The following is a 13,889-nucleotide window of genomic DNA, read 5'->3' on the forward strand; positions in this document are numbered from 1 at the left end:
TCTGGGCTCTGCAAAACTAACCACTCTTATCAGTGACCGCCAGATGAGATACTCTTTGGAAAGCAGTGCTGCCGAGACACCAGCCATGCTGGAAGGACAGCGTGCCAAGGCTTTCCAGCCGCCCGTATTCTCACGCCTTTGGAGGCAGGCAGGCTGCTTTATTGCCGGGACAGTTTTTCTGTTCCTTCTGTGAGAGGCGCACTCACAGCTCAGCAGAGGCCATTTCATGTCACTTTATTGTCACTTTATGACGAGACGGGGGCCCTGACCTTAAGAGCCGCACGGCACTGCGTGCGTATTTCCAACCTCCCTGCACTGCCCAAGACACTGCGATCAAAGCACAACCCCGAGGAGCTGAGGCCGAGGAGGGAAGCCTGGGGTACGCTGGAATCCCAGCCGGCGCCCCCCATTAACTGTGCCGCAGAGCTCTGACGGGAAAGTTTTCCATCCCCGTGAGCCGGTTCCTGGGGAGGCTCCTGCAGTACTCAACCCCGTGTCCCTACCCTGGCATCCCAGCCGTGAGCGTCCCCGCTGCCGCCCCGTGCCCCGCCCGGTACCGGTCCCGCCCCGCGCCCCCCGTTGGCTCCCGCGCTGCCGCGGCCGTTGCGCCCCGAGCCGCCCCCGCTGCCGTCCCCGCTGCTGTCCCCGCTCAGGTGGCGACATGGCGCGGCCGCTGGCGCTCCTGCTGCTGCTGCCCGTCCTCCTCGCCGGTACCGCGCACCGCGCCGGGGCGCTGGCGCTCGGGGAGGGGAGCCGGGGAAGTGGGAGACGGGCTGCTACCGTGTCCCGGCCGGTCCCGTCCCAGGGAAGGGCGAGCCTGAAGCGGTGCCGTGCCCCGGCCGGCTCAGCGGAGCGGCGGCGGGATCTAAGCCGGGGGTGGGCACCGGAGCCAGCCGGAGGCTCTGCGGGGAACCGGCACGGGATGGTGACGGACGGAGCTGGCCCGGGCCGGGACCGGGACAGCGGCTACACCGGGGGATGCTGAGGTCGGACCGCGGCTGGTCGGGGTGTCCCCGGAGCGGACAGAGAGTGGTCAGGGGTGCCGGGAGGGGGCAGCGTGCGCTCGGTAACAGCCGGGGCCGGTCCCGCGGGACTCGGGGGGATCCGTGCCGGACCCGGCGCCGTTAACGCTGCTCGCTCTCCGCAGGTCTCCTGTCGTGTCCCGGAGCCATGGCCAGCTACCCGGTGAGTGCCGCCGGCCCCGCTGCCCTCCTGCCTCCAGCCAGGCCTCCCGCTGCCCCCGGCCCCTTCCCCAGAGCCGCGGGCCCCACGCTGGGGTGTGAGCCTGGCCTGGCTGCGGAGCCCGGCCCTGAGCAGGGGTCTCTCCCCGCAGCTGAGGCGCCCGGGACGCTGCTGGCTCCGCAGCACACTCGCCCTGGCGATGCCCAGCTCTCACCATCTCGCTCTGCCCTTCATGCCCATCTCTCTCTCACCATCTCGGTCTGCCTTGCCCTTCATGGGGACTCGCTGTACGTGTGTCCTGCTGATGCTCAGCGGTAGGAGGGGCTGCGCTGTGGGACGCACATACAGCACAGCTAAGCCGTGCCAGGCAGTAGGAGCCAAGCCTCAAGTGATAAATTCCCCTAAGAGCATGAAAGATAATCTGGCACTTTAAAATGCTGTGCCAGCTCCCCACGGACACCTTTTTTTCTGTGCATGCCAGGATTCTTCAGAAGCTGGGCAGAAACCTGTTTCAAATTGTGCAACTTTGGCTTCTTTTCTACCTGTCTTCCCTAGCCCAACTGTGCCCAGTATGGGAACTACATGTGTCCAAGGGACTACCATCCAGTCTGTGGCACTGATGGAGAGACCTACGGAAATGAGTGTGTGCTCTGCCTTGCTAACAGGTAGTCAGTTCTGTCCTTCCCTTCCCTACATGCAAGCAGAACATTCACCCTGACATTCCAGATAACTGATAGATAATTTACTGGCTTTGGATCATTTGCACTGTTGCACTGCAGTTTCAGCAGTGTCCTCTCAGCTGTGGATCCTCTGCAACAGATTTTATCATGGTACCTGTAAACGGGTTTGATTGAATTTGGTCAAGCTGGATTTACTGAATATTTGTATTAGTATTTCCTGAGAAGGAGCATCTCAGAGGAGCTTGCTTGTCATGTTCATACAATGCCATACAACCAATAAATATAATGCCAGACCCACACTTTCAATCAGAAAACATGAAAGATCCCACCCAAAATGCAGCTTTACATATAAAATATTTATGTTCAAGATCCAATCTCCTGTACTTCTTTTCACAAAGAAGAGTAAGAATGCCAAATGTTAGGAGAAAACACTATTTTGCCTTCAGGTTGTCTAAAAATCAAGAAAAAGACTGACTGATATTTGAGAGAGGGTATTTTATTCCTTAATAATTTAATTTTTTAAAAAACAAATTGAAAACACAGAGAATTGGTATCTAATGAGCATTATTACTCTCCATTACAATTGATTGTAAACCTTTATGGAGCAGTCTCTCAGTACAAACTGAGAGGAGCTGCAGTTAATAGAAATTTTGATGATAAAAGGCAATTTATATTAATGAAATAAAAGATCTTCTGTTTCCAGCAGAAGGTATAAGTGAGAGAAGCAGAATAACAGAAACAAAACTGTGAACAGATAGATCTCAAGAAAGGGAAGGCTGAAATGAGTTTCTGACTTTGGGGCTGAGGAAAGATTAATTCTGACCAGACAATCTACAAAATTCAAATTACCAAGATAAAAGAAACGTAGGCCAAAATAAAGAAAGTGACAAAGGTATCAAAGGACACTTAAGGTAATGGTATAAAGAAAGTGCTGAAATGAATATCTGCAGAATTTGGTAACACTTTCACCAGAGCACAGCACAAACAACCCAAGCAAGTGACAAATTGCAAAGAGAATTGGTAAACCCACAGTTTAGGCAAAAAAAAAGAAGATTAATCAAAATTCACACACAGTAGAATCTATTAAAAGGGGAAGAAAAGAGGTTCTGGCATGTTACATATTAGGAGCCTACCCATCTTTCCTGCCTTGAGTGATGTTGGAGTAAGTTATTAAGTGATTGGCTTTGTACATAGCCAGAGGTAAAGAGGAATGTAAGCAAAGAAGATACAGATTTGTCAGAAATAATCCTATCAAATCCATGAGATTTAGTTTTTTGGCACGATATCTGGCCAAACAGAGTAGGAGGATATAGAAGTATTGGTGCATGACATTAATAAGGCAGTTTACATTATCTCCACTTGACATTCACATAAGCAGACAAATAGTTATTCAGCTGAAATTGTTAAAGGATGAAGTCACAGAGGTTTGAAATGCTGTGGTTCAAAAGCAGTGATCAGCATTTTACACTTGAAAGAGCTATCATATTTTATATAATGAAAATTGCAAAATGGCACAGGTATGGGGATCTGTGCAGGATATTATAAAATATATCTGGAGATCTGGAGAAATTGAGTGAAATCAGTACAGTAAAAGACAAAAAGAAGTGCTGAGTATTGCCCACAGAGAGTGCAAATCCATATTGTGGAGATACAGACAGGAGAGCATCTCACAACCTAAAGAGTATATTTAATCCTTTCAGAACAGAAGGATGGGCTTTGAGATCCAGCCTTTCTAGGATTTCTAGGATTCTTCATTTTTTTAGGCATGATCCCTCAGTTCCAGATGAATGCATGGCAGATTCCTGAATACAGCATTGCACACAGAACAAAGGGTTCTCCAGTCAAATCTGCTGCTTATTTCAACTCCTTAAGTAATTCCTTAAGAAATTAGTGATAAGGCTTATGTCTTTTTTGTATAAGATGTAAAGTACATGTTTTGTGTGATACATGGGATTAAACCCAATTATAAACACAAGGCAGAATTAGGCAGAATTTTGTCTTAACCATCTTCTTTTGCTGTCTTCTTACATGCTCAGAAACATGTATTTGGGTCTGAAGGTAACAGGGTGGTCAGGTACTCTCCTGATCATTTTTCTTTTATAGTTCAGTAGTTGGCATATTTGGGGGCCTTCTAGTTTAGCCTGGAGTTGTTGTTCTAAAGTGTTTGACTTGGCATGAACACAACACGGATAAAACATTTTGCTTTATTGGAGGAATTTCAGCTTTGAAAAACAGTCCATAGTCATAAGCAATGATCATTCCACTCCAAGTAATCTAAGGTACAGTCTGTCACACTTAGGAAGACAGAACAAAGAGATTTTTCTGCCCTATTTAGCAGGCTGCATGACTAGTTGCTGAAATAGTGTAATGTGGTGATATAGAAACAGATACAGGGACACATCCAGTACTAAATTACAAAACAGTCACTTCTCAATTAACTTGGAGTGATTTTCAATGGCCATCTTGCAGGTTTGTTCTAGCCCATAGTTTAACCCCATGAAGGGACTTCTTGGAGAGAGTTGTACTTCCTGATGGCCAAGACAGTACTGTCCATGAGCTCTTTTAGCCATGAAGGAATGTGTGGGCACCTGGAGAGCCCCATGTGAATCTATAGAGTGAAGGAATGTGTGGGCACCTGAAGAGCCCTGTGTGAATCTATAGAGTGCTGCAGAAGAGGTTGCTGCAGTTGATCCATGATAACATGAGACACCTGGAGCAAAGGTGCAGCACAAACCCTCCCCATCCTGGCTCTGCAGTGAAGCCCCTTAATTGTAAGACCAAAGTTAGTTTTCCTCCTTACTTTATTTTTTTCTTTTAAAGCTTAGTTTTAATCTATTCTTAAGTGGGTGCTCACATGCAAATCCCAGGTCTCTTCCATACTCAGTGTCCAGTAGCAATGACAACATCTGATCTTAGTTTGAACCTAGTCTGACAGCAACACATGCTCAACATCTCAAGATGCAGCAGCTTGAGGTGTCTCTGCAGGGTTTAGTGTGAGCGTGTCCTTCAGCCAGAACCACTCCTTACATCCATACCAGTGTTTTACATCCCCTGGCCTTGATTTTGCCTTTCATATTCCTGATCTGCCTTCTGGCACTACCTTGTGGTTAAAAGATCCCTGATAAAACTAATACTATTACTAACCAGTACAGATTAACCCTGATTTTGGGTAAACAAGCCTCTTGAATTTCATAAGGAGTAAACCAGCTTGATTCTATTAAGATAAGGAAACAAACTGATAATCTGGGACAATTTGCATTCTATTAGTTTCTTTTTCTGTCTGCATTTGCCTGGTAAATTGAGATTTGTAAATGGAGCACCCCAAAATACTATGTATAGGACTTGCAAGAAAAACAAACCAGTGTTTCCAAACTAAGGGGTACTTGGCTAAAATTTCCTTAAAGAAGATTCCAGCATTCAGAGAACCACACATTCAAAATTTAGCAAAGCCTCAGGTGCCCAGGTGCATCAGGATGCACATCCTTCCCACTGAATTTCCATGTGAAAGGGGGAAATACTGTAAGCATTAGAACTGGTTTGCATCTCAGAGACTTCGAAGTTTAACTTGTATTAGTGCTTTGTAATGGACACGTTAGTCCTCATGGTGTGATTTGTCATGTGCTGTGACAGGTATCAGATTTGCAGATGGTTTTATCAGGTTTTATAGGTAACAAAGCCTGTGGTAAGTTACTCTCTCTGTGTATGTGATTTCATAGATTTTTGCATCCTGGTTACTTTGTGGTGATGTTTTCAGTAAGTGATGCAATTAATGCAGCACTGCATTTAATTGAACACATAGAAAGAAACGAGAGAGTCCACCTTATAAAATGTGTCTGTAAGATTCAAGTAGTGTTCCTCTTCTAATATATTTTTCTTCTGTTTGCAGGGAAGATCATACGCAAATAGAAATTGTCCGAAAGGGACATTGCTGATATGACAGATGGCTGCTTTTCAAGAAAATTAGAGGGTCACAGACAATCCAAATGGAAGTATGCCTTAAGTATACCTTCTGTGTAGCCTGTCTTAATAAACAAACTTGCATATTTAAAGTTTGTTTACTGTATTAAAACCAGTGGTTGTAAACATACCCATAGTACAGTTATAACCTGAACTCTGATGTATTTTCTTGCTAAAGATGGATCATAAGAAGGGGATGTCCTCACTCTATACCAGAAGATCAGTTGTCCAGAGAAGGGATTGAGTGCACCAAGGAAGGAAGTGAGTGGGTACCAAGCGCCATTCCCACAGTCCCTCCTGGGATCAGGGAGACCCCAGCATCTCTGTCAGAGGCAGTGCTCTTTGGTTCTGGGATATTCTGAGCCCTCAGGTGCCAGCAACCCCTGGAGAGCCACTGGAGGGGTTTCTTGTGGTGGCTACCAAACTGGTGGTGGCAACGTGACACGTGCCAAGCCTCTGCCCCTGGCTCCCTACCTGCAGGTCCTGCTGGTGAGGGCAGTGACCTGGGCACCCTCTGCTCTTGCTGCAAGTGAGGGCTGTTTTGGAATGCTGGAGGCAGGGGCAGGGGGCATGCACTGCCCTCCAGGTCCCCATCCCTCTGGGCGCTGCTCCCTGGGACCGTGAGGTCACCGGCCTGGCTGGCACCCAAGAGCCACTTCCTGTGGCAAACATCAAAGCAAAATTGGAAAGCTCAAGACTCCTGTGAAAGGGTGCACTCCAGAGTGGCTCTGGTGGGCCTTCCCACAAGGGAGGGTGTGCAAGAACTGGGGTTTGGTCCTTTCCTTGTACCTGTCATGGATATGGGCACATATCTTAGATTTGTTCTTTCTGTTCCACCCAACAACAGTTTTTTGCATGCTGATTGAAATTAACTGTGTTGGGGTTGTCCTACAGTGCTTGGTAATACACAGGTGGCTTTTACCTTTGATCTCAGCCAAGCAGCACCTGCTCTCCCCCTGGCCCCAGACCATGGCTTTGTCAGGCTTTGCTGGGGAGCAGCAGTGCAGGCAGAGATGTACAGCACATTTCATGCCTGAGGAACATTCTCAGGTCAGTGACTTCGGGTTTGAAAAACAATAATGTTTTTGCCTTACAGTTCCTTTAAAGGGTCAAAACTATCCTTACCTTCCAGCACACGCCTGCTTTCATTTTCTTTGAGCAAAGATTGATCATTGGAGGGCTGGAAGCAAAAAAAAAACAAACAAAGCCAACCAATAACAGTAGTGTATCCCAGTTGGGTGTTTATGAAGGTTTATAGCTCAAAAAGATGGTGAATTTCAGTATGATGGGTGTAATTTTTTTAAGTTAAAACTGTACATTACATTTAGGACCATGTTGAGAGCATCATCCAAACACTTCTTGAACTCAGACAGTCTTGGTGCTTCCCAGGGAACCTGTTTCAGTGCCTAACTCCCCTTTTCCTAACATCCACCCCAAACCTCTCCTGGCACAGCTTCACAGCATAACTTAGAATAATATTAACATAATAGTGACAGATTCATGGCATAATTCATTATACAGTGTTATAGAATGATGTTACTGTAATCTTTAGACATCAACAACCTTATGGCAAGCATTCCTGTTGGCTTATGACACATGTGTGAGGCTAACAAGGACTTATGCCAGCTGAATGGCATGGTCATGAATTGCGAATCAAGAAAGGATCTCTTTTCTGTCTGAGCTCAGGTGGTTGAACAGTCTTTTGATTGATTAGGATTTTATTATATTTTCTAGCTTCACAGGAGCAGCACAGCCCTGATCTCACTGGGAGGAGAGTGTGCAGCCATCCATATAGATGAAAGGAAGGTCAGAAGATGGCTTACTGCCTTTTGCTAATGAAACGTGCAGATGAATGGCTTTTTTTCCCTGGCTGAGCTGCAAGAACAGCATTTTTTTTTAACTGATTAAATTCTCAACTCTCCCTCCTGTGGAATTTTAATTGTTTTTAAATTTGCCCAGGAAAAATGTTTTTAAAAGTTCCCTGAACTCCACATGCTGTCACTCAGCAGGCACAGTGTGTGTGTTTTCTGGGACAGCTGGGCTCCAGCTCCCAGCTTAACTGGGGGTAGTTGGAAGTACTCAGGCACCCTTTGAAGGGAATGCAGGCTTTCTCCTCCAGAGGTGTACTGCTCAGTAACACTGGTATCTAGAGGAAAAGAGAAGTCTCTCCTGGGTGACACAGGACCACGAGCAAGAGCAGAAGGGAAAGCCATGACTAAATCCTGTGGGAGACAGTCCGTACGAAGAGCTTGGATCTGTGGATTTCCAGCTCGCTCCCTAGGCGGCAGCATTTGTTTTCTTTTAAAGCTCCTTTTGTGTTGTCAGTAGGGGGTGTAGGAAAGGCTTTTTATTCATCATTATTGTTTGAATGCATAAACGTTCTGTTAGGAGCTGTTTGTTTTCAACTGTATTGTTATTAGTGTCAGTGATACTCGGTCAGTCTCATTTACTTGGCAAAGCTAACTTGCTTTTTCCTGATCATTGAATCCAAGTGGTTTTTTGGAGGAGACTCCATGGCATACAATTTGGTAGAAACGTTATTCCGTGGGCAGATGACTCACAGATGAAGCTGTGGCATTCATTGCCATGTGTAGGACTGCACTGGCTTCTATCTTAGCTTTGTGATTTTTGAGCTGGTCACGTAGCAACTGCTTCATTTTCTAAATGAAAGACATCTAAACATCTATAGAAGCAACATAGGTTTCTGGGGAATTCTTAGCTAGATAACTTCAGAGAAAACCCCCAACTTTTCTCTGTAAAAGTGCCGCATCTTTACATTGAGGAAAAATTAACCTCTTTTAAGTGCTTCTTCAGTCAACTGGTGAGAAATTATGCAAGAATCTGGTACATGTGTTAAATAATTTTACCTTTTAAGCAGTTCTGAATATTTCTTCCTGACATTAGGAGCTGACCTAAAACTGTTCTTACATAAGATAGTCTATTCCAGCTTCCCCAGTGAAAAATCCTATTGTGAAGCACTCTGGAGCAGAGAATATGGCTGGGACTGAGATCTTTAGCTTGTCAAGTAATATCGGGTGTCACTACAGATTTTGTGGGATATTGTAGTAAGCCTCAAACTGCTGCACTGGAAGGGCCTGGGTTTTCTGGAAGTCCATTCTTATCTGCCAGTCCCCTTCAAATATTTTGAGTATCCAGAAATGTGCAGATGTCTGTAAATGGAGACTTGAAATGAACCCTCTCTCTTCATTTGAAGGTGTCAAAGAGGAGTGGCTTCTGTAGGAGGCTTTGGGGCTGTTGTATCCGTGTTTCTGCCTTCACTAGGCCTCTGGTAGGGAGCATAAATACAGCTGGGTGCACAGAGCTGATGTGAAATGTGAGGTTGTGAATGGGGGTCACAGCAATGATTAAGTTTATCTGCTAAGAATCATAGAATCATGTAGGTTGGAAAAGTCCTTTAAGATCATCAACTGTATACCTAACATGCTAAGTCCCACTAAGTTGTGTTACCAAATGTAAATCCTGACAATCAACCAAATGCAAATTGTGTCCCTGGTGCTTTCTCTGACTATCAGCTTGCCCTTTGCCCAGAGGGTGCACTCAATCCCCTTGGCCAGATCATTAATAAAGACATTAAACAGGACTGGCCCCAACACCAATCCCTGAGGAACCCCACAAGTGGCCATCCAGCAGCTGGATGTAACTCCATTCACCAGCACTTGCTGGGTTGTGCCACACAGTTTTTTACATGGCAAACAGTGCATCCATCCATGCCATGATCAGCCAGTTTCTCCAGGAGAATTTAGGGATCTGCAACCATAACCAAAGTTTAAAATTGGACTGTCTATTGAGAACTAGATAATATTCATGTCAGAATCAAATAGGACAAGGCAATAAGCAAATTATCTCCATGGATCAGCTAAAGTAAAGACTTCCTAAACTCTGGGCATAAGGGTCTGTAAACTCCTAGCACCACCTGTTGCTATGTGACTGAGTCCAAAAAGAGGAAAAACCTGCATATTTTGGGGACTTCTTCCACTCCTACACAGAGAAAGAAGGGTATCCTTTTAAAAAGTCATCAGAAAAGGAAAAGAAGGTTTTAAACTCTGAAAACTGTTTGGGCTCATGAGGAGGGAAAAAAACATTGGTTGTTTTCTGACAAACCATTGCCTTTAGACTCTTCCATGCACCAGTAAAGCAAATACCCCACATAAAAGTAATAATGGGCTAGAATAGGGATCTTGTATGCATACAAGAATTTTGTTAAATACCAGCAAAAGTTTCTTTCCCATGAGGAACTCCAGAACAGGAACATGAAGAGGTTTTAGGAACAACATTCTTCAAGATGTCCACAATTCTGCTGCTCACAATCCTAAGCTACCTGATCTAGAGGGCCCTGCTTGGTGCTGGAGGTTGGATTAGAGACTGGAGAGGTCGTTTCCACCTCACTTATTCTGCAGTTTGCAATAGCAACAGGCAATTTGCAACCAGCACCTGCGCTGCTCAAAGTCGGGTGTTATCAGAACCACCAGAGCCACCCTGACAGGTCTGACTTCTTATGAGAAAGCACCTCAGTTATCTGGAGTGCTGTCTGTAGGTGCACAGCAGAAAAATGCTCTGACCCTTCTGCCTAATTTCCCATCTGTTGCATTCAATTTCCTTGGGTGAAAACATCATGAAATGTTTAGGGTCAACAGTCTGCCATTGGGGAGTGATAAGAGTACTTTATTCAGAACAGATAAAACACTTTCAGAGCCTCAAGAAAGCCTCCAGGTCTTCAGAAATGACAGGACTGAAAAACATCTGGCAGAGACCAGCAGGCTGTGAGCAGTTACACACCAGCTGTCTCCTGTGTGTCCCTATCCCAGGTCACCAACATTTCCAGTGCAACAGCAGGCTGGGCACAGAGAGCAGAGCTGGCCCCTTGTGTATTTTATTTTCCCCATGGCTCATATTTGCCATGGTCGGGCACACAAGTCAGCAAACCCATTTCTATGCAAAGAACAGGTGAATGGGGAGCAGAGGTTAGAATTAGTATCTTGCTGAAATAATAGCTGCTAAGTGAAGTGTATTTAATGGGAAGCAAGCTCTGGAAACCCCTGACAGTCTGTTCCAGTGTTCCCTTACCATGCAGACAGGCCTGTGCTGGACAGCAGGAGTAGCTCAGGGGACACAGCTCTCCAGTGTGCTCCCTGAGCTCAGCCCTGCAGCGCCCACCCCACTGAGCAGGGCTTTCTGCAGGAAACATGGCCCTACATAAAGCCCTCCCTGGAGAAGATCTTACTAGCCAGGGCTAGTTCTAGGATGAGAAACAGCCTTTGAAGAAGGGAGAAAAGCCCACCCAGAGAAGGCAGACAGACTGGCTGTATGTAGCACCAGCCAGCCCAGAGACGGGCACAGAGACACTTGGAGCAACATGAGAGCAATCCCACGCCGGTGCCAGAAGCCTTCCTTCTGCTTCAAACAGCCTCAGATTGGCAGTGAGCCTCCAGAACCTGCCCTCACCACTGATGGGAACTGGCCCCCAGCCTTGGGTGTCCCCCAAACCACTTCCCTCCAGCAGGACAAGGTGCTAAAAGACGTGCTGTGACAAGAGTGTGACTTCCCTAAGCAGTGGTGCAGGTAGGGCTTAGCTCAGGTTTCTGAGGCTGTTTGTGCTTGTTTGAGCCTGCTGGGCTCTCCCATGGGTTGAGCACTCTCCAGCTGCTTGCCTGTGCAGCACTGCACCCTGCTCCCATATTCCTTCCCTGGAAAGCACCCCCACCCACCAGCCCAGGCACCATACCCTGAGAGACAGGGCAAGGGCATCCTCCTACACCCTGAGCCTCTCTGCCAGGCACACCAGACACAAACAACCCTCTGACAGAGCAGTGCCTGAGCCCCCAGAGCAGGAGCAAGGGGAGATCACAGGAGCAGGGGATGTCCCACTGAGGGTGACCCCTCCCTGGGGTGGTAATAAGGCTGCCAGAGCAATGAGGAAGGCATCTGTGAGTGCTTCTATTGCATTCACTCAGCTGTCTCCAGCTGTGGCCAGCTGTGTAGACAAGACTATGGACAACTAGCATCTTTTGTCAGTGCCAGCTTCCCAGGAGCTCTCTCTAGCAACCAGCTTGCTAAAGGGAACAAAAAATTTTAATTTAATTGCTTAGGGCACTTCAAGCCACACCCTGACACCCAGCAGGTGGAGCAGAGTCTCCATTATGTTCCTTCCTGGTTCATTGTCACTCTGAGTCATCCTAGTTGTCTGCCAGTGTCACAGGGCACTACAGGTGCCACAGGGGCTGTGGTGAGTTTCAGAGAGATGACCCATCCTGCTCATTGGCTGTGACAATGCCCAGCAGCTGGTGGCACCAGAGCCACCCCTCCACAGGCGCCTGCCCAAACTGGTCCAACAGAAACCACGGGCTGCCAGCTGCATGGCACTGCTGCCATGAGGTGGGCACAAGGACCAGGAACCTGTGGGCTCCCTGGCGTGGGACAGCACAGGGGAAATCTTGGTCCTTGTCCCTCATGGTGAAGGCTGAGCAAAGTCATGGGATGTTCAGCACCCATGCTCAGCCTTGAAGTTGGTCTTCAGGGTAGCATTCCTGCTACAATTGAGAGCCGTGGTGGCAGGCACGTGTTTGGACAGAGCTCATCCCTGCTCTGGAAGGGATAAAGTCCCTTCATTGGCCTTGAAGTATTTGATCACTGAAGTATTTGAGTCAGAACCTCCAAAAGCTCTCTAGGCAGCTTCAGCCTAGAGATTCAGAACAGAACAGATTTCAGCAGACATGTTCCAGCCCCCATCTCCCTGACTTGCTCCCTAGAAAAAGCACAGCTGTCCGAGCCTGTGGAAGGGCACTCGCTCCCCTGCACATTCCCCTGGCACTGCCAGGGTAGAGAGTGGATCTGCAGGTCTACTCTGTCCTCCCTCCCTGCCTCTCACCGCTGCGGGGCCGTGTTTTCCTGGGCTGGGCATGGCAGAAGCTCCCACATGCGCTGATGCCCTGCTGGCTGTCTCTGCGTGCTGCAGCACGCTCTGCCTACAAGCTATGGCAGCGCTGCTGAAAATCCTCCCGGCAAGGAACTGCACGTATCAACTCCCGGTTTAGTCACTTCAAAACAATCTGGTTAGTAAGAGTGAGAGCAGGGAGGAAGACTGTACCCCAGGCAGAGATTGCACATGGAAATACCAATGAGATGACACTGTTCTCTGAGAAGTGCTGGAACAACGGGAGGAATAATAAAACACTGCAGTTTCCATCCACACAACTGTATCCCACGGACAAAGTAAAGGCAGGAATCTTATTGGAAGGCACATCTGATTAGTATCTGTCTGGCCTGGATCCCTTCTACTGCTGAGGAGAGACAGGTTGAACCCTGTCCACAAAAACCAAAGGAAAAGGCATGAAGGAGAGAGCAGAAGAGGCAGCAGCTGATCCCAGACCAGCAGTCCTGCTCCAGCAGCAGGAGCCACCTGTGCCCACCTCCTCTTGCCCCTAGCCAGGGCATGGTCTGGGTAAACACTGTGCTGCTGGCTCTTGGGGTACAACCAGTGTTGCTGCCCTTCTAGGGAAAAAAAATGGATCAAAAGAACAATGACTCAGTCAAGTTCTTGTGTATTGGGATGTCCAACAAAGGCTGCACCCTGAAGAACAACCAATCTCTTATGCTGTTATGGGGCAAGTGGGGTATGGAGGTAGAAATCTCATCTGGTTAGCTGCAAGAGTTGTCCTGTGAGTCAGTACTGACTAGTTAGAAAACTCTTCTCTAACTGAATGGAAGCCAAAATATTCTGTAAAGCCTTGTTTCCAGCCACATTTTTTTTTGGATTAGCGGCCAGAAAACCCCAGCACATCAGGAAAAAAAAACCCACTGGTAAACAAAACAGAAGATGGCTTTTGAGGTTTTCCTTTGCATTGGGGTGTTCAGAGGGAGAAAGAAAGCTTTTGCACTCTCTCTGCCACTTGGGTTGGGGTAGAGTCTGGAAAGCATGTATTTTTTAATTCACATACTCAGAAAAAGGAAGAAAATCTCTGCTTAATCCCCAGACAAGTGGTGCTGGTGCTAAGCCTCATTTTCAGGAAAGAAAACATGGCAAAATTCAAGATAGACACATGCATGAAAAGG

The 13,889-nt window shown here is 47.3% G+C and overlaps 1 protein-coding gene across 1 annotated transcript; it reads left to right on the forward strand.

Annotated features, from left to right (window-relative positions):
• The first annotated feature begins 603 nt into the window (after nucleotides 1–603).
• SPINK2 (serine peptidase inhibitor Kazal type 2) lies at nucleotides 604–5,911 on the forward strand. Its single transcript, XM_066548983.1, has 4 exons — nucleotides 604–710; nucleotides 1,148–1,185; nucleotides 1,738–1,847; nucleotides 5,749–5,911. Exons 1-4 carry the CDS (start codon nucleotides 662–664, stop codon nucleotides 5,792–5,794), a joined length of 243 nt encoding a protein of 80 aa, XP_066405080.1. The 5' UTR covers nucleotides 604–661; the 3' UTR covers nucleotides 5,795–5,911.
• The last annotated feature ends 7,978 nt before the right edge of the window (nucleotides 5,912–13,889 follow it).

The sequence above is a fragment of the Molothrus aeneus genome, chromosome 4 (assembly GCF_037042795.1).
Source record: "Molothrus aeneus isolate 106 chromosome 4, BPBGC_Maene_1.0, whole genome shotgun sequence".
Lineage (NCBI taxonomy): Eukaryota > Metazoa > Chordata > Aves > Passeriformes > Icteridae > Molothrus > Molothrus aeneus.